This window comes from Cervus canadensis, chromosome 1 (genome assembly GCF_019320065.1).
Source record: "Cervus canadensis isolate Bull #8, Minnesota chromosome 1, ASM1932006v1, whole genome shotgun sequence".
Lineage (NCBI taxonomy): Eukaryota > Metazoa > Chordata > Mammalia > Artiodactyla > Cervidae > Cervus > Cervus canadensis.
In genome coordinates, this window is record NC_057386.1 from 9,679,604 (window position 1) to 9,698,100 (window position 18,497).

The window sequence follows — 18,497 nt, forward strand, 5'->3', positions numbered from 1 at the left end:
GATGTCTTTTGGGCACTTTGTTGGCTCAGGCCTGACCCTTCCCTGCCCGCTTCCTCCATCGTCTGTCATCTGGGGGAGGTGGGAGCAGAAGCCCCGCCTCCTCCATGCCCATCGGGGCTGCGGAGGTGGGCAGGCCTCAGCCCCTCCAGGCACCGGAGGGGAGAGGGGCCTCTAGTCAGGGTTCCTGGGGCCTTGGCTCTATCAGGAAGGACTGCGTCTGCTCATCCAGCTCCAGGGGCCTTCTGGGGTCCCTGTGCCTCCTCCGTCCAGCCGGGAGGACGGGCCTTTGTCACGCTCGCTTTCCTGTGCTCTGGGGCTCCCCTGGGTCAGGGAGACCTACGCAGAAAACTCCTGCCCCACCCACCAGCTTCCCCAGAGAAAGGAAGAAAATGGCAAGTGCCAGAGCAGAAAAGTTGCGGGGAAAAACACAGAAAATCTTAAAAAAATAAAAGAAAACATAAGAGGGAACCCTCTGTGAATTAACAAAAGCTTTTAGCTAACAGCTTCGCAGAGGGCCTGGCGATTCTGAAGCCAAGAAGCCTGCAAGCCAGTTTTGGGGCCTTCATCTGGGAGTGGGCCTGGGCCTGCCCCTTCACCCAGAGGCCTGGGACCCATGGCTGCTTGGGATGTCTGAGGCTCGTTAAAAATAAAAAAAAAAACAAAAGGAAAATTGGGAGGGAGTAATCAAAAACAAGGGAGGTGAAAAAAAAAATCCATATTGTCTCTGAACCTCCTCCCTCTTTACCCTGCCCAAAACGTTTTCATCTTTGATGCTGGATGCCAAGCTAGTTAAAAACCGACATTAATACCCCATGGGGCTGGGGGGTTGGGGTGAGCCTGGAAGGTAGGTGTTCACTGGAAGCAGATTTCGGGGTACAGAGTGAGCTGGGCCGTATGTGTCAAGAGCTGGCCATACATACACACACACACAGACACACTGGCCCGCACACCTCCGGGCCTCAGCAGGCCCATCAGAAGTGCGCCCCCTCAGCCCACCGCTGAAGCCCAGGGCAGAGGCCCCGCCTCCCCAGGAGAGACCCGCAGGCCCAGCTGGAGCCACGAGGGTCACGCAGCAGGGGCGTGGGTGGTGAGGAAAGGTACAGTGAGGGGGTGACAGAACACAGAGGCACGGACACGCCCACACGAGGGGAAGTGGAGGCCCTGCTGCCTCTGGCGCCCCCGGCCAGGAGGTTCCGTCGGGTTTTCCCGGTCCCGGAGTGGAAGGCTGGGATGATCGGACTTTAACTACAGGGCTCAGCAGAGCAGGCTACACCAGAAGGTCTCCCAGACGACGTTACCGGGCAGCTGCCTGTCTGGGTGGGGCCACCTCCCTCTGACTCCACCAGGGCACAAAGGGGCAGGTCCTGCCCAGCTCAGATCCAGGCCCCTGTCCTGCCAGGCACCAGGCCGAGGTCTGGGGCATTTCCCTAAGGGCCTGCCTGCCCACCCCGGCCTCAGCTCGGCCTGGGCCTCCTTACCATGGTTCCAATGCTGTAGGTCGCCGCGGGGCCGATGGTGTGATGGTAGGGGTCAGCAGCCGCGTAGACTCTGCCGTAACTGGGGAGGTGAGCACAGGGAGGGGGGTGGGGGGCGATGGGGCAGGTGAGGGTCTCCCGCCTCCCTGGAGACAGCACCCCAAGGCCCCGCCCTCCCCTGCACACCCCCTCTTCCTCCTTCCTGCTGGTTTGGAGGGAACATAGCTGGCCACCCTCTGAACACATCCAGTGAGTGCTGACCATGAGTGCCGGCCTGCTGTGCCCCAGACAACACCCATGGGCCAGACGCTGAGGGTGCCGCCTGCCCCTGGAAGGGAGGGCTGAGGGGCCTTCAGTGCCACTGCCAAGAGCAACAGCTACCCTCCACGAAGTGCCCACTGGACTCCTGGTTCTGGAGCCTGCACGCTTCCCCAAGCAGCAGGCAGAGGCCAACAGGCTGAGTGCCCACAGGGAAAGGCATCAAGGCAGCCCCGTCACCCCAGGGCTGGCCCTCAAAACAAGAGAGAACCCTCCTCGGGCCTCTGGATGTACTCGCAGCTGAGCACATGCTCTGCCTTTCTTTCTCGGGGCTGAAGGCTCTCAGGCCTGGGAGCATTGAGAAGGGTCAGTGGTGTTCCGGGCAGAAACCAAGGCTCCTGATTACCGTCTCACTCAGGGCTCCAAAGCTCAGGGTGGTGGTGGTGGAGGGGTCAGGCCTCCAGGGCTGGGCATCAGAGGAACTGTCTGCTACCCAGATGGGGGGTGGGGGGGGGCGGTGTCCCAAGGCCTCTCATGTTGTGAAGGCAGGAAGTGATTACAGAAGTTTGGGGCTTGCCGGCTTGGGGTCTCTAAGCCCATGAAGACTTGCTTTCCTTTGTCCAGACTCTATGTTCCCCCAGGGGGAAGCACCCCCAGGCCCGGAGTGGTGGGTAAGGCTTCTTGTCTGTCACAGCCCAGTCCTGTGACCCGTCCATCTTCTCCTCCCCATCCCACCCAGCCCTCCACCCCTCCCCAGGTACCTGTCACTGTAGGCGGCTGCAGCTGCTGCTGGCTGAGCGTATCTGTAGGCGGCATAGCCTCCCTGCAAGGTAAGGCGGGGGGGGACACGGCACACAGGCTTAGTGGGGCAAACACAGCCTTTCAGCCTTCACCTTGGGCAGGTGAGGGGTGGCTGGCACACGCCTGAGAGCACCTGGCTTGTGGTCTAGTCTAGTGGCATGGTTCAAGGTAGGGCAGGGTATCCATACACCTCCTTCACTCATTCATTCATTCATTCATGTGTCCATTTGTGCATTCAACACACGGGTGGGCACCAATAATTATATGTCTGGCTGTGTTCAAAGCTTTGGCACACAGTAGATGTTCATAGACCTGCCACCAAGCCAGTGTACTCCCAACCTTGATGCTGATGGGCACAGAGAACCCATGGGTGACTCTGGGTGTTGGATGCTGGGATGGGTCAGGGGCAAAGGGCATTAACTCAGACCACATCTTAGCCCTGACCAATGGATGCCTGAATTACAGGTGACCACCACCCAGGATGGCAGTGGGGGATGGGGGTTGTCAGCAAGGGCTCCGAGCTAGAGGAAGCAGCAAGTGATGCCCCGTGAAAGAAGAGAGAAGGCAGAACTCCATCCAGCGGTCTGCCCTGGAGCCCCTACCTCCCAGTCATTCTCTGAGCCTCTGCAATGGATCTGGGGTGCCCGTGGGGGCCCACTCAGTGACCCTAATGTGGTTAGGGATATGGGAGAGTCACCCTCGGCCCCCATCGTACAACCGACGGCTTGTGAAATAGAGAAGACACACGTGGCTCATCGTGCTGCTGGGAATCCATTACTACTGCCACCCTGAGCCGGGATAACCCCGGTTTAGCTGAGGCTGCTCTCCTGGGCTCCCAGGATGGGAGGGGTGGGGGGAGCGGGGCAGGGAGTGGGGGACACTGACTGTTCGAGACACGTGAGACATCGGATTCATCTACCCTCCCTCCCCCGGGGCTGCACTTACATAAATCTCAGCACCATAAAAGCCATCCTGATACACGACCCTGGAAGCAAACGGACAAGAGAGTGGTGGGAACGCTGGAGAGGTGGGGTAGGCCGGCTCCGGAGTCTGCTGAGGAGGGAGGGGGCAGGGTGCCAGCCCTGCCCATGGGACTGGCATTTTAACAAGCGTTTGATCCAGTGCCCTGTTTTGGTATAACAATAGAGTAACACCCTTGCTGGTCAGCTCCTTTCTCCCACAAACCCAGGGGCCCATCGGCCCACCTTGCTTACTTACCCTCCCTCTGCTCCACCCCAGGCAGCTGGACCCCCCTATTAGGGTCGGAGGGCCCCGGGCCCCGGGGGAAGGGACCAGGGAGGGCTTGGAGAAGGCCCAGGGAGCTCCAGGGCCGACCACGACCCTGAAAGCAATGGGCAAGGTGCTGGGGCTCTGAACGTCCCCCACATGCCAGTGACCCTGAGATCCCGGAGCAGGGTGGGGGTGGGGGTACTGATGTGGAGGCGACTGCAGTGTGAAGGCTGGGGTTCAAGCCCCACCCCCCGCCCCCGCGGCTCTGGAAAGGCTGCCTAGCCCCCCTGGCTGCACCACGCCTCCCTCCCCACGCCCCCTGGGCCTTTCTCCAAGCCTCCCTCCCTGTGCCCGCCAGGTACTCACGCTCCGTAAGTCGGGATGGGGGGCGGGGGCGGTGCAGCCCGGAACGTATTGTACACAGCCCGGCCCCGACCCCGCAGGTGCGCGCCCCTGTAGGCAACGGCTGTGCCGGTCGTGGGGTAGGGGAACCCCGTCACTGCAAGAGAGGGGGCCGGAGAGGGGACCGTGTGAGAGGGACAGCTGACAGCTTAGAGGAGAGGAGGCGGCAGGGCTGGGAGCCTGACCACCACTTCACCTGGCCACACCTCCTGTCCGGCCCCGCCCCACCCCTGCCTGGCCACGCCCCTGGCCGCGTCCTCCCACGCAGGAAGACCTGAATACTCGGCTGGGCCCTCCCCAAGTCCACGCCCCAGCTCCCAGCCTTTACCTGCATAGAATTCAGGTCCATAGACTGCCCCTACCACCGGATTTAGCTTCCAGCCTAGAAGAGAAGCAGAAAAACCCAATCACTGTCTTCCCCATTCTCTCCCCACCTCACATTATGTCTGGGAACCCTGGAGACTCCAGGATGGGCCCCACTGGGACAGTTCCAGGCTGTGGCCGCTGCAGAGAACAAGCAGGACCCCTCCTTTTGCAACCAGGGTAGACAGATGAAGCAGGAGCACAGACCTCAGGCCCTGATTAGGAGGCTGCAGCCTCACTGGCTGGGTGCCTTCTGCTGCCTAACTAACAGACATGCGGTCACTCCTGACCATCTGCCTAGTGTCTTGATTCTTTTCAAATTTTGGCCTTCCCCAGCCTGCCCCAGGCCTCCCCTGTCCTGGGGCACTGGCCCCAGCAGCTTGGGGTCTGCATGTCTGCTGAAGAGCATTAAGAGGGAAAGTGGAACCTGTTATTATGTAAGCGTCTGTAGGTCGCAGCTGGGATGGGGGTGTTGGTGGTCTGGGTGCTTCAGCGCCTGACAGCCCAGTCTCCTGGGAGCTGCATCATGCAGGCACCTTCCAGGAAGGTCAGAGGCTGCGGTAAAGGTGCCTGGCCTCAGCCATGGCGACCTCCTCCATCTTCTGCCCATGTCCGTCCTGGGCCAGAGCTCCTGAAAGGCTCCCTTCCCCAGGGCTGAGTTTGCTATCCTGTGTCTGTTTTTCCCCAAAGCAGCTGGTGGCAGGGCTGCTGAGGGAGGAGGTGGGGAGGAAGGGCTTTGGGATTCGGGATGATAAAAATGACAGCAAGCATTCCCTTTACCACATGCCACACTGTTCTAGGCCCACCCAACAAGGAAGGTGTCACCCTCTCCCATCTTACAGATGAGCAAATAGCGTCTCACAGAGGCACAGCAGCCTCCAGTTACAGGGCTGGTGAGTGGCAGTGTGCGTTAATCACTCAGTTGTGTCCAGCTCTTTTTTGACCCCATGGACTGTAGCCCGCCAGGCTCCTCTGTCTACGGGGATTCTCCAGGCAAGAATACTGGAGTGGGTTGCTATTTCCTTCTCCAGGGGATCTTCCCAACCCAGGGACCGAACCCTGGTCTCCTGCATTGCAGGCAGACTCTTTACCATCTGAGCCATCAGGGAAGCCCAAACCAGCTCAGACGACACTCCTGGCCACTCCGTGGGCCCCAGCCTCTTCCTCTCTGCAGGTGGGCTGGCTCCTCCTGGGTGGTCTTCCTCTCCCATCAGAGACCCAGGTGCAGGGGTGAAGGCCTGCTCCCACCCGAGGCCCCAGGGATGGAAACCAGTCGGCAGAAACTTCACCATCCCCAGGCGGTCAGGAAGTGAGGGCAGGGTCAGCCCATCTGACCAGCCCAGTCTCTGGTCCCTCAGCTCTTGGGGTCTTTGCAGCACTCCCCGCCAGGTCCAGCTCCACACCCCAAGCCCAGAGTCTGACAGCCCCACTGCTGGGCCGACAGCCCGGAAGTGCACAGGACAGAGTTTCCAGGCCTGGTTCCTCCCAGGGCGGCCCGTTCTCCACACTGTTTGTGAGACTGCCATCCATCCCTGGCCATCCATCCCTGGTCCACCATCATATGACCAGCACAGACATTTGTGCCTGAATGTTACTGTTGTGTCTCTGGAATCTTCTATAAATACCAGATCAGGCGGGAAGAAATAGTTCCTCTTCTGAGAAGACCTCCAGTCCCAAGAACTGAGTTGTCGTCTTTTTTTTTTTTCAATTCTATTTTTTGGCTTCGCTAGGTCTTCATTGGCCTTCTCTTGTGGCTCAGCTGGTAAAGCATCCTCCTTGCAATGTGAGAAAGACCTGGGGGTCAGGAAGATCCCCTGGAGAAGGGAAAGGATACCCACTCTGGCCTGGAGAATTCCATGGACTGTACAGTCCATGGGGTCGCAAAGAGTTGGACGCGGCTGAGTGACTTTCACTTCAGGTCTTTATTGCCATGCCTGGGCTTGCTTTCCTTGCGGGAGAGCAGGGGCTACTCTCTAGTTGTGGTGTGCAGGCTTCTCACTGCAGTGGCTTTTCCTGTTGTGGAGCATGGGCTCTAGGGCTTCAGTAGTTGCAGCACATGGGCTCAGTAGTTGTGGCTCCTGGGCTCCAGAGCGCAGGCTCAGTAGTTATGCACGGGCTTAGTTGCCCTGTGGCATCTTCCTGGACCAAGGATTGAACCAGCATCCTCTGCATTGCAAGGTGGACTCAGACACTGGACTATCCGGGAAGCCCGAACTGAGTCTTCTCAGTAGAAATCCAGAATGGTGCAGAGTCCTTGAGCCACTTACCCCAGTCCAGCCCCCACGTCCTATCGGGCACCTCCTCTGGTCCCTTTAGAGAGTCTGCATTGCTGCTTCGGATGGTCCTGGCACTTCCCTCTGCCAGTTCTGGAATCCTGCATGCCTCTACCTGTTGCTCTGGCCCCAATTCACTGTCTGGGATCCCAGATGATGGAGGCAGCCTGACACCCACCTGGGTGGATCCTTTGTTTCTTTTGCAAACAGTAGCATCCAGTCAAACCTTGAGAGTTTTGTTTCCTGCAGTGGAAACTTCTGCCTCTCTGACCGAACGATGAATCTGAGTCCTCCAGAGCGTTCAGCAAAGTCAAGCCCTGGTCACCAGAGCCCACGAACTGGGCCTCACGGCCACCTGCAGGGAACCCAGGGCTGGCTCACTCTTGCCCAGATCCACAAAGATGTATAAATGAGACTGTGGTTGCCGCCAGAGGGGGCAGAGGTTTCTTCCTCTCTCCACTCTCTGTCGTTTGACTGGCTTCAGTTCTGTGCCCATCCGTGACAAGGATGCAGTCACTGAGGGATGGGTTCCCTCCTGAATCCCATGCTCCTTGGCACCCTCAAGTGTGCCAGACAGCAGGGGTGTGTGGCTCTCAGGAGGGGCTGTGCAGTCCCTACGGTCACCCTGGCCCTATAAACACATCTACGGCTTCCCTTCCTGCACTGAGAACCAGGTCTCTAAAGTTACATCCAGTATGGGCTCAGCACAGGTGCAAAGCCCGGGAGCCTCCAGATTTTTAGAAAGAATTTGAGCTTTGTTAGTCCTCAAAAAAGCACACATGTATACCTATGGCTGATTCACGTTGATGTGTGACCCAAACCAACACAATATTGTAAAGCAACTATCCTTCAGTTAAAAATAAATAAATGAAAAAAAAAATTCAGGATGGGAGTGACAATAATCTTGTCCAAACGGAGTCTGGCCGGAGCACCAGCCTGCTCCAGGAGGTCAGATGGTGGGGGCCCGGGCTGGCAGGTCAGGTGGTAGGTCTGCCCACATTTCTGGCACAGGCTTTCTGTGCTGGCCCATCCCGACTCCATGCACATCTGATCAGACCGGGACAAGCGAGTCTGGGGGTGGCTTGGTCCACTCTCCCCTGCTGGGGGTTGGGGGGTGGGAAGCAAAGCCAGAGACCCATCCTGACGGAGTGAGGCTGCTGCTCCCTGGCAAGAGGCACGAACTCAGAAAGGCCCCAATGAGGTGCCAGCTACACCTAAACTAGTTCCTTGCCTGGTGAAGTTAAGGCACAGGGCGGCCAGCCAAGAGCTGGCCCTCCATGCTCCCAGCTGCCAGCATTTAGCATCAGCAGTTTCATTTCAAAGACTGGTCACCTCTGCTTACAGTCAGGTCCAGGTAGGTATGGGCAAGGCCGCCTGGCCAACTGGGCCTCAACCTTTCAGTGTTTCCAAGGCCAGGGGTTGGGGGAGGGCGACTGTCCGTCTGTTATCACACTCGTTAAAATACTGAACACCTCTAGCCCGGGCTTCCCTTGGCGCTAAGAAAATAAGGAACAGTCCAGGAAGTGGCCACCTTCCCCCTGCGCCTGAAGCCTGCCCTTGGCCTTTGGGTACTGGACATCCCACGGGGGTCTCACCAGCTGTGTGGGAAGAGGGTGGTCCCCGGTCTCCCCTGCCTCACTGACCCACCCACTTCGGACCACAGCAGAGGGTGTGCTTAGCATCCTGGGAGGCCGGCCTCCAGCGGCCTGGGCTCCCTGTCCCCACTGGCAGCCCCTGAAGCCTCCCAGGGGTCCTGGGCCCCCTTACCATTGGTGTAGGGATTGGCAGTCTTCTTGTTGGTCATGACCCGGGCCGTGGCGTTATTGACCTGCCCGGAGAGAGAGAGGGAGAGGCTGAGGGGGGCATTAGCCTGCAGGCCACTGGCCGCCTGGTCCCGCTCTGAAATTCTCCTCTGTGGCTGCCTTGGAGGGGGCCGAGGCCCCCGGGGCTCCCAGGTGAGGCATGGGACAGCTTCTGCCACCAGCCTGGTGCCCCACCAACCACGGCCTGTCCTTCTCCCTCCCCGGGCACCCCGCCCTACCCCCGGGCCCTGAGCCACCACTGCACCCCATGCTGGCTGATGCCCAGGCCCCCAGCCTCGGCTCAGACATCGCGGCCAGCCCCCCTGCCCCGGCTCTTGCCCTTCACACGGCTGTCCCCGCATCCCAAGCTCAGCCTCTCTTTGGCAACCCACGGCTGTGGGAGCAGCTGACTGGTGGACTCTCCACAAAGTGTTCTCATCGCAGCTAGCAGACCGGCCCCTAAGACTTCTCTTCCGTGGGCAGCTGCTAAGGCCTTCCTAGTCATGGGCACTGGGATGGCCACCCCTCTCTGTGGGGGCTGCACCCCTTCCCTCAAGGCCAGCAGAGAGTTTTTCCTAAGGGGGGCATATGTGCCTGTTGAGGGGGGCAAGGCCAATGGGGGAGGACCAGGTGGGCACCAAGTGGGTCCTACTGTCCAGACATCTAAGGCCCTGGTCGGGCTGCCCAGAGGGCCAGGCTGGGGTGTAGGAAGAAGGGGGAGGGCCTCTGTGGAGGGAACAGAGAGCAGGCGGGGAACTTGAGGGAGGTGTCTGGGCCGTACTGCCTCCCCCCAAGTCTGTGTGAGACCAGGGGCCTGGGGCCACAGCCTCGAGTGTTGCCGGTCAGTCCTGTAGCATTCGTTCCACTTCCAGAAGCCTCCCCCACCCCCGCCCCCAAGCCTTCCACCGCTCTTCCTATGGCTCTGCACTGGCTACGGCTGCCCTCACCGCTGAGCCTGTGTGGGAAGCCCAGCTCCCAGACATCAGAGCCACAGCATTGAGCAGGGTGCACCCGGGCCCAGGGAAGAGGCTGGCTAAGTGTCAGGAGGACCCTGCCTCCTCTCCCCTCTGCTCCTCTGGGCTGGATCCATTCCTCCGCCGTGGCTGCACCTTGCTGCCCACTCTCTGGGGGCTGAAGGCAAAGGGCAAACAGCAGGATGGGGCAGCTTGGGGAGGGGGCATATGGGGCAGCCGTTGCTCCTTGGTGAGAGTGGCTGGGGGGGTGGTTAATGATCCCCTCCCAACTAGGGGCAGACTGGGCTGGCTGAGGTCCTTGGAGCTGCCAAACCTCAGAAAGATGATTTCTGGGGCTCCTTCCAAAGTTGGGCTGAGCCCCACAAGAAGGAGGGGGAGGGGGCAGGGTGCAGGGCCCTTGGGTGAGCCTGAGATGGAGACCCAAGAGGGGCGGCAGGTGGTGGGCTCGGCTCCAGCCTCAGCATTGCCCTGGCCCGGGGACCCTGGCCCGGCTCTCTGCAGGGCAGCGGCGGGGCTGGGTGGGGCCCTGGGGTGACTGGAGGTGGTTCTCAAGGGCGTCCCTGCTGCAGCACACTTATCTGAGCACCTCAATTTTCCGGCCCTCTACGATCGTCCCATTCAGCTTCTCCCGGGCTCGGTCAGCATCTGAGCTAGTTTCAAAAGTTACAAACCCAAAACCCTGTGAGCGGAGAAGGACAGACACGGAGAGAAAGACATAGGATGAGAAAAAGGAAAAAAAAAGGAGGTGTGGGGGGGGTGTGGGTGGGAGGGGGGCAGGGCAATGGGGGGTGGGTAGAGAGAGAGAGAGGGGTTGAGTCAGGTGAGTTGAAGGAGACTCAGAGGTCTGTCCTGGTACCACTGGCAGGATGCCCAGGAGGGGTACGGCCCCTGGCAGGGGCAGCTGCTGGCCTGGCCTGAGCCTGGCCTGAGCTGACCACCTGGCACCTGAGGGGACAGGCCAAAGCTGAAAAAGAGATGCTGACCTGACCAGGGGCCAGGACTGTTGCCCTAAGCCCACCTGGGAGGGGGGTGGTGCCCAAGGCTGGGCTTCTGAAGGATCCAGAGTGGGGGCAGCCTCACCCATCTTCACCCTGGGGAGCCCAAGGGTGGGGGGGGAATCTTCCCATCCAGGAGCTGGTACCCTCCCACCTGCCCTCCTCCAAGCCCCCCCCCCGGGGCGGGGAGCAGCTCCAGGAAGGCCAGTGGCCCCAGGGGAGCAGCTCGCAGGCTGGGGAGGGGCCCAGGCCCAGGGGTGGGGGCTCTCCGAGTGCAGACAGAGAGGTCCCCGCGGCTTAGAGAGAAGGAAGCGTCCGCGGCAGCGCAGCGACAACACAGACAGCGGGGTGGGGAGGGCGGGGCGGGCGGAGGAGCGGGGAGTACAAGCACCCGTGTCGCTCAGGGGTCCTCAGGCTCGGAGCTCTCCAGGGCGGAAACGCACATTTCACACGTTAGCCTGGCGGGACCTACAGCCGGGCGCTGTAATGGTGGCGGCCTCTGGGCGGCACCCACCTTGGAGCCCCGCTCGTTAAAAATGATCTCCACGTCTAAAATTTTTCCGAATTGCTGCAGAGACAGAGATGGGGGTGGGAGAGACAGGAGAGGGTGGGTTAAGACCGCCGGCCCGGTTCGCTGGCTCTCCACGGGGACCGCTGCCCATTGCCTCCGTCTGGTCCTCTGCTCCGGGGCAGGTGGGCCCTTTCCACCTCCTGCAGGGACGTGCATAGCCTTGCTGGGGTGGCCCCCACCTTCCTGTGCAGAGGCTTTCTCCTGCCAGGACACCTGCCCGACCTGCGTCTCACCAGTGTTCCTCGCTCTCCCTCCTCGGACTCTGCCCCTAGCTGCTGACAGCCAGCCCTAATTCACACACATGGATACAGGGCTGTGGATAAGCCCTTCCCCAAAGGTGGGATGCTGGTGTGTAGAGGAGCCCCCGGCAGAGACACAGGGCCCAGGAAGGGCCTTGCGCTGCCTGCTGCCTGTGCTGTTTGGGGACTGGGCTGTGTGGGGTGCAGAGGGCAGTGACCCCAGGTCCCTCTGCCTGCCCGGGACATGCCAGTCAGCTGGGCCCAGACGCTTCGGCTAACACCTTCCTGCCCATCGCTGGCCTGGAACCCTCAAGGGGTAGCCCTGTCCCTCTCATGGCACTTCAGATCAGGAAGCTGTGAATCAAGTCCCTTAAGATGCCAGCTGAGGTCCTAAGGGGCCTCCAGTACATGCAACTGGAGTTTCCCCTTCATCCCGTAACGTTCAGGAGGCGACCCGGAGCCAGACAGTGAGGCAGTGAACCCTGCCAAGGGCTAGGGAGGGAGGAGGTGCAGCTGGGGTGCAGGCAGAGTGGGCTGATGGTTCTGCAGGGACCGGGGGTGCTCGTGGGTGGCCCGTAGGGACAGAGTGTCCTGAGACCCAAGATGTAGGGACCAGAATGGTATCTGAGTGAACTGACCCGACACCAGCTGCTTTAAGTCGGGGCTCTGGGCTCAGAGAAGTTTGGCAGCTGCCAGGCCCAGGCCTAGAGGGGGTAGAATCCTTATCTCCTGATGATTCTAAATTCTGCCTGCACCCCACTGGGTCTCATCCCAATCTAATGGGCCCTGGCCCCCAGGGAAGGGTCGTGGATGCCTGGCGAGAGGGCAGGTGTGGGTGCTGGGTCCATCCCGAGGCCACCTCCCGTTTACCTGACAAATCCCACCTGAGGGTGGCATGAGGGGTGGGCTGCTGGGTTCAGGGGTCAGAGTCTGCTGGACTTGAGGCGGAAGTGGGGAGTGGGCCCCGGGCAGGCAGGGGAAGGAGAGTTTGGAGTGGGAGATGGGAGAGAGGGAGAGAACATGGGCTGGGTGCACGTGTCCTCCACGGCCGGGGCTGAACCCAGGCTGCTGCCCTCTTACCCGCCCACAGGGCAGCCCCAGCCCTGAGTGGGCATCAGCACCGGCTAGGGGCTCAAATCACGTGGCAGAATGAAGTCACCGCAGGATTTGAGCCTCCCTGTAGGAACTCGCTGGGATCTTACAGAGAGTCTAGGAACAGACTGGGAGGATCCAGGATGGAATGCTCACTGGCTGCCCATAGTGTGGGCTCGTTGTTGGCCCAGCCCCCGGGGCCTGGGGGCTGCAGGCCCAGAGAGGTCCAGTACCCGGGCTGGGCCCCAGGCACACCTGACAGGCGGGGGCTTTTGGGTGTGAGGCCAGGAGGTCGGGTGCCCCTCTGGGCACAGAGGTCTCTGGAGCCCTCAACAGCAGAATGATAAACCTGACTGGCCTCCGCCTGGGCCTGAGGGGCAAGGGGTTGGCATGAAAGCGAAAGTTGCTCAGTCGTGTCCGAGTTTTTGTGACCCCATGGACTATACAGTCCATGAAATTCTCCAGGCCAGAATACTGGAGTGGGTAGCCTCTCCCTTCTCCAGGGGATCTTCCCAACCCAGGGATTGAACCCAGGTCTTCGGCATTGTGGCCGGATTCTTTACCAGCCGAGCCACCCAGGGAGCCCAGGGTTGGGGGTGACAGTCACGGAGGTCCCTCCCTGGAGCCTGCGTCCCGCCTCCCCCCTCCCATTCTGCAGGCTTGGGTCCGAGCGGGGCTGGACCCAGAGGGCAACGGGAGGCGGGGAAACCGGGGGCCGTTCTGACACTGGGGCCGCGCTGGGGGTGGGGGGGCAGATGGAGGCGCCGTACACACTCACCCCGAACATTTGCCGCAGGTCGGGGTCCCTGAACCGGAAGGGGATGTTGGAGACGTGTAGCCGCTTGGGCTGCTGCTTCTCTGTGGGGTCGGAGGGGTGGAGTGGCTGGCTGTCCGTCTGTGCCGCCTCGTCTGTCTGCTGTGGGGAGAGGACCCGGGCTGGGAGGTGCCCCTCTTCAGCTCCCACCCCATAGTGGGGGAGGGTCTAGATACCAGGTCTCCCCCAAGCCCCACGGACTCCCCCCACCTGTGATTCACTGCAGCATTTCAACCTCAGAGATCCCACTTCTGGCTTTTTCCCGAGCGGTGTCTGTGATGCCATCGCAGAGCGAGGCCCCCCTGGCCCAGCGTGCTCTCCCACCCTGTAGCTCAGCCTGTCCACTGATGCCCGACCTCAGTGGGCCCTTTGCTATCACAGCTCTTGAGGTCGTGAGTGTACCCTCCCGACAGCCTGAGCTCTGGGAGGACAGGGAACGTCGGGGGTTTCCAGCCTGATGAGAGAGTGGAGAGGTTTCGGAAGCCACTCGTGGCACACACTTCAGTAAGGATGCTACTCCTCCCCCGGGGAGGCCACCCCCAGACTGCCTCTTCTTCTAGCTCTGCTTCGGGGCTCTGCATTGTCCAGGGCTCAAGGGGTGGCAACCTCCAGTGCCTCAGAGCTGGTCCTGATTCTGGACCCAAACATTGATCAACAGAGGGATTCTGAAAGACTCGGGTGTCTGGGAACAAAGCTGCCACAAAGCAAGGACCACCTCCCCGCCCTGTCCCCCAAACCAGCTCCTCGAGAGGTCAAGGCCATGAAGAGGCCTCGAGGTGGTGCAGTTCAGCAAGTGGACTGGGCACATGTGTGAGGTTCCTCACTGGGGACCCCCATGGGGTCAGGCCACCAGCTCACAGCCAGGCTGCCCTTCAGCCTCATGGGTCCCCAGGGCAAGGGCAGGCTGGGCATGGTGAGTGCAGGGAGGGCCCCCGAGGGGCCTCATCGTGACCCTGGGGCTGGCATCTCCGGCGTTCTGTGTCGCTTAGAGTCCAGAAGCAGAGCTGATGACAGACCGGGTGACTGGACAGATGCCATTCTCTCACGTGGGGCTCCTCTGGGGCTCTCCTCTGATGTCGTGTATCCCCATCCCCTGTGGGCAGCTGAGAAGGCATCTTTTACTGCTTCTTTCCTCTTCCTGTCTCGAGTCCTGATTCCCCTGCCAGGTTTTCTGGGATCGCCTCCCCAGTACGCCGCTTAGACTTGAACCTTTGTCTGGGGAGGGTGGGTCTTCCTCTGGGTCAGGATTCCAGGTGACAGTCAGGGGGTTTGGCTCCTGTCCCATACTCCTACAGAGAGTGAAGGGGGAAGGGCAGGGTCCTCAAGGCTGGGGTGGACTTTGCACAAATGGAAGTCCTGGCGGCTGCGGTCTCCCATGTGGCCGGCGGAGAGAGGTTGGGCCACAGACACGCTACGAGGACAGCTGAGAGGAGAGGGGCTGACGCGTGCCTCCCATGGGTCACCGGCAACTGCCCATTTCCTTCTGGTGGGTTTTGTCCACCAAAGGAGTGCTTTGGAGCCTCCTGGACCCAGGACGGTGAGCAAGGCGAGCTCACTGCACCCGAGGCTTCATGCTATGGCTGAGGACTGGCCCTCGCCAAGGCCACTGGCTGGAGGTCTGTCTCTGAACTCCTCAGTGGCTGCCCTCAATGGCCACCCGAGTCATCCTCTCTGGAAGGATAGGGCTGCTCCCCTAACTCCTGCGCTCAGCCAGGCCCCAGGGCAGTAGATGCCATAGGGGATAGGAGGGGAGGGGAGGGGGGGTCAGGAGGGCTGCAGGGGTGCGGGGGTATCCTGTTCAAAGGCCCCTTAGACTCAGCTCTGTATTCCTGTGTTGAGAGGAAGCACACGGCGGGCAATCCTACACATGGGTTTGAAACCACCATCTTCTCGTTTGCCTGGGGACATGTGTGACCTGGGGTTCAGCTGGCTGGTCACCCCATGCATGGCAGGCCCATTTCTGATGAGAGTGTGTTCTCTGAGCCAAGCGTGGGACTGCGCAGGTGATTCTGCGCTTGTTCCTGAGGCCTCACCAAGTGCTGACACCAGAAGCCCCCCTTCAGTCTGGGGAGGAACAGCTGGTCAGGGGGAGTGAGGTGGCAGGTCTCTGAGACTCCTGGTCTGGCCTGCACATGCCCTCATTCCTGATGGACAAAGCGGGGCAGCTGCCTTTGGGCTTTTGGGGGACATGTGGGGGCTCCTCTCCCCCAAGCCCAGGACCTGGAGAAGCCCAACGGCTCAGCCCCTTCCCTAGCTGTCCTCCCTTGTTCCACTCTTCCTTGTAGGAAGCAAGCTTGGGCTTGACCATCAGAGGGCCCGTCTGTGCCCCCAAACCAAGGCAGAACTGGCCGTGCATCTGCTGATTCTTCAGAAGCCTGAGCCCCGCCCTCTGGCTACAACAGGCTGTGCCTCTTTCTGTGAGGCGGTCAGGTTGGGCCCAGTGTCCCCTGTCACCCTCCCACCCCATGCCTTTCACACACCTGTGCCCTTGGCTGCTCCTGAGTACAGGTGACTCACGGACTCGGGATCTGGGAAACTAGGGGGACAGGAGCATGCAATGCTGACCCTGGGCCGGCAGAGGGCAGTGGTCAGTGCAACCTGGTGGCCAGAACTACGGTGGGTGGTGGCAGTGGGAAAGCCCAGCTCCCACTCAGAGATGGGGAGCCTTGGGCGGGAGGGGAGGCACCAAGGGAGGGCGCTGATGAAGCTGGGGCATCTGGGGCCAGGGATGTCCTTCCTGCAATGCCTTGGGGCTCTCCTAATAGCAGAACTGAGCCCACTGTGTGTCTCCAAGATCCAGGGTCCCCCTGCTTCTTCCCACCTCAAAGGCCCTTAGGGGAGCAGCTGAGGGTGAGGTGGGAGAGACGGGGTGATGGGGGGTGGCAGGACAAGTAAGAAAAGCCCCCCTTGGCCCCAAGCACAGCTGCAAACAGAGGCAGGAAAATGGGTTCAATGACTGTGAAATTGTGAGATGTGTGGAGAAACCCCAGAGTGTAACAGCGCACTGGCTGCCCCGAGGGGAGACGGAGGCCTTCCCACCATTTATCACAGCAGTCCGGGCAGCTGGCACCGCCTTCCAAGGGACTTTACTTCCTTTTTTCTTCTTTAAAGCAATCTTTGCCTTTGGTTCTCAAATGCAGGGAAATGAGAAACAGCAGCAGCCACACCTCTTCCCTCCCCAGCTGCTCTCAGCTGTTTTGCTTCTGCGTCCTCCTCATTTCCGTGTCATCTTAGCCCACATGGTGACATGGTCCTTGTCCCCCTTTCAAGGCAGCATCCAGTCCCTCTGGATGGGACAGTGTATCTCCCATTTTTGTACCCTCCAAAGAGTCTGCAGCCCCCTTCGCTTGGGCCTCCCCGAGCCCAGCACTGGGAGAGGCTGAGAGGGCCGTGGGCAGGGGTCAGTAGGTCTGGCAGGGTGGCAGGCATCAGGCCAGGGCCTGGGGGCCGTCACTGGGACAGAACCAAGGCTGGGTGATGCCACACAGAGGAAGCAGCTCCAGGAAACCCTCTTTCTCTGCGGCCCCCTCTCCCCTCATCTTCGGTCCTCCGATACCTCCTGGGCACCCATACAATGACCGTTGGCTGCTCGCCCAACATGGCTCACCCCTGGTGGGTGGTGAGCCAGCTTCGGAGGAGGTGTTCTCCCCACGAGGCCTCGAGCCATCCACTCATGAAGCCTTCCTCAGGACCTCAGGTGGAGCTGTGTGTCCTCTTTGGACTCTGTGAATGACGCCATGCTCCGGGAACTCTCTGCTGGCCACCGCTCGTGGTGCATCGATGCTGATGATGCCATCTGCTCACACCCTGCCTGCATGAAGGCGGTACCCTGGGGTGGTGTATTCCAACCACGGTCCACCCTGTTCCCTTTTAAGTCTGGCACCCTGGGGTGGTGTATTCCAACCACGGTCCACCCTGTTCCCTTTTAAGTCCCAAGAGCCAAGAGTTCAGGGGACCAAAGGCTGCCGCTCCAGGTGGAGTTTCCGAGAGGACGTTCCTGTGGCTGTCCCACAACACAAGGTGGACAGGTGGGTGGGAGGGCACCTGCAGGGGACCCTGTAAAACCCTGCAAGAATGAGATAGCTCCGGGAGGTGGTCCCCAACCTGTACCCCAGGGGGCTCCTGCAGAGTAGTGAGGAGGGCCTGCTCCATCAGTAGCCCCAGTCACTCTGCGTCCCCTGCTGCCTTTTGATAAAAGAACGTAGATGATGCCATGATGACAAACGGAATCCACAGGCATGAGAGGGCAGGATGGACACAAGCTGGAGCCTACACTGCTTGCTTCCTCGTACCTCCTGATTCTGACACCAGGCTGCTTGGGGAAGGCCAAGGGGGAGGCTCTGGGAAGCGACGTAGGCCTGATCTGGGATGGACGTAAGACAGCTGAGCAGCAGGGCTAGAAGGACCAAGAGTTTGTTGAAAAGAAGTGGCTCCTGGAATCTTCGAGCAGGACAGGCAGTGGCCACCCTCCCCAGCTCCTTGCAAGGTGCAAAGCCTCTGCTGGAAGAAACACTCCGGGTCGGAGCATCCACACCCTGCAGCAGCGGCGGCTGAAGTCTTTGCTGGGCAATTCTGAGTGTCTTTGAGATCACCTGCTAGTCCAGTAACTTCCACCTGAGGGGCCTCTATCTCGGTATCGCGGTGGAAGAGCAGCAGACTCACCCGCTCCCAGGACCTGAAGTGCCCCTCCATGGAGAAAGGAAGGCCGAGGCTGCCCGGTATCAGGCTCAGCAGCTCTCTGGCCCAGGCACTTTCCTGGGAGTGAGGTGTTCAACCGAGCAGTGAGGCTCTCACATCTCAGTCGGCTTCTCTCCAAGACTCCCAGGTCCTCTCCGGGGCTGCGGACTCTCGCAGAGTGAAAGGGGCCCATGTAATGTCTGTGATTGGTGGGAAGTGACGGCCCCCGCGAGGTAGGGTCAGGCCCTTATTCCTGTGCACCCCCAGGCTGGATCGGGGCCCGGCACAAGCAGGTCCCTGCAGAAGTCGGCCAAAGGAAGATGATTCCATATGGGTCGCGGTGAGGCTGCGTCAGGCGGTCCAGGAGGCCTGTCTGTGCTGCGGAGGCGTCAGCGGTCGGTCTCAACCGCCTCTGTGTCAGTGGCCAGTCTGGTCATCTTGTCTCCTGGGTTTGCTTCTGGCGGGGGTCAGCATTTGTTCCCAAGGAGGTCATGAGAGGTTTCCCCCAGACTCACCCCATATGCCACTGTC

The 18,497-nt window shown here is 60.6% G+C and overlaps 1 protein-coding gene across 10 annotated transcripts in view; it reads right to left on the reverse strand.

Annotated features, from left to right (window-relative positions):
- The window catches only part of RBFOX3 (RNA binding fox-1 homolog 3), a 430,522-nt gene that overhangs the window by 3,488 nt on the left and 408,537 nt on the right, over positions 1-18,497 (reverse strand). For 6 of the 10 annotated variants that reach the window (XM_043462445.1, XM_043462469.1, XM_043462431.1 and 3 more), the window contains 9 exons: positions 13,254-13,391; positions 11,088-11,141; positions 10,165-10,257; positions 8,570-8,630; positions 4,495-4,548; positions 4,131-4,263; positions 3,480-3,660; positions 2,495-2,556; positions 1,479-1,557 (listed from right to left, as the gene is read on the reverse strand). In XM_043462445.1, the coding sequence (XP_043318380.1) occupies positions 1,479-1,557; positions 2,495-2,556; positions 3,480-3,660; positions 4,131-4,263; positions 4,495-4,548; positions 8,570-8,630; positions 10,165-10,257; positions 11,088-11,141; positions 13,254-13,391 (855 nt within the window). The remainder of the gene's footprint in view (positions 1-1,478; positions 1,558-2,494; positions 2,557-3,479; positions 3,661-4,130; positions 4,264-4,494; positions 4,549-8,569; positions 8,631-10,164; positions 10,258-11,087; positions 11,142-13,253; positions 13,392-18,497) is intronic. The other 4 variants (XM_043462487.1, XM_043462475.1, XM_043462439.1 and 1 more) reach the window with 3 other exon arrangements.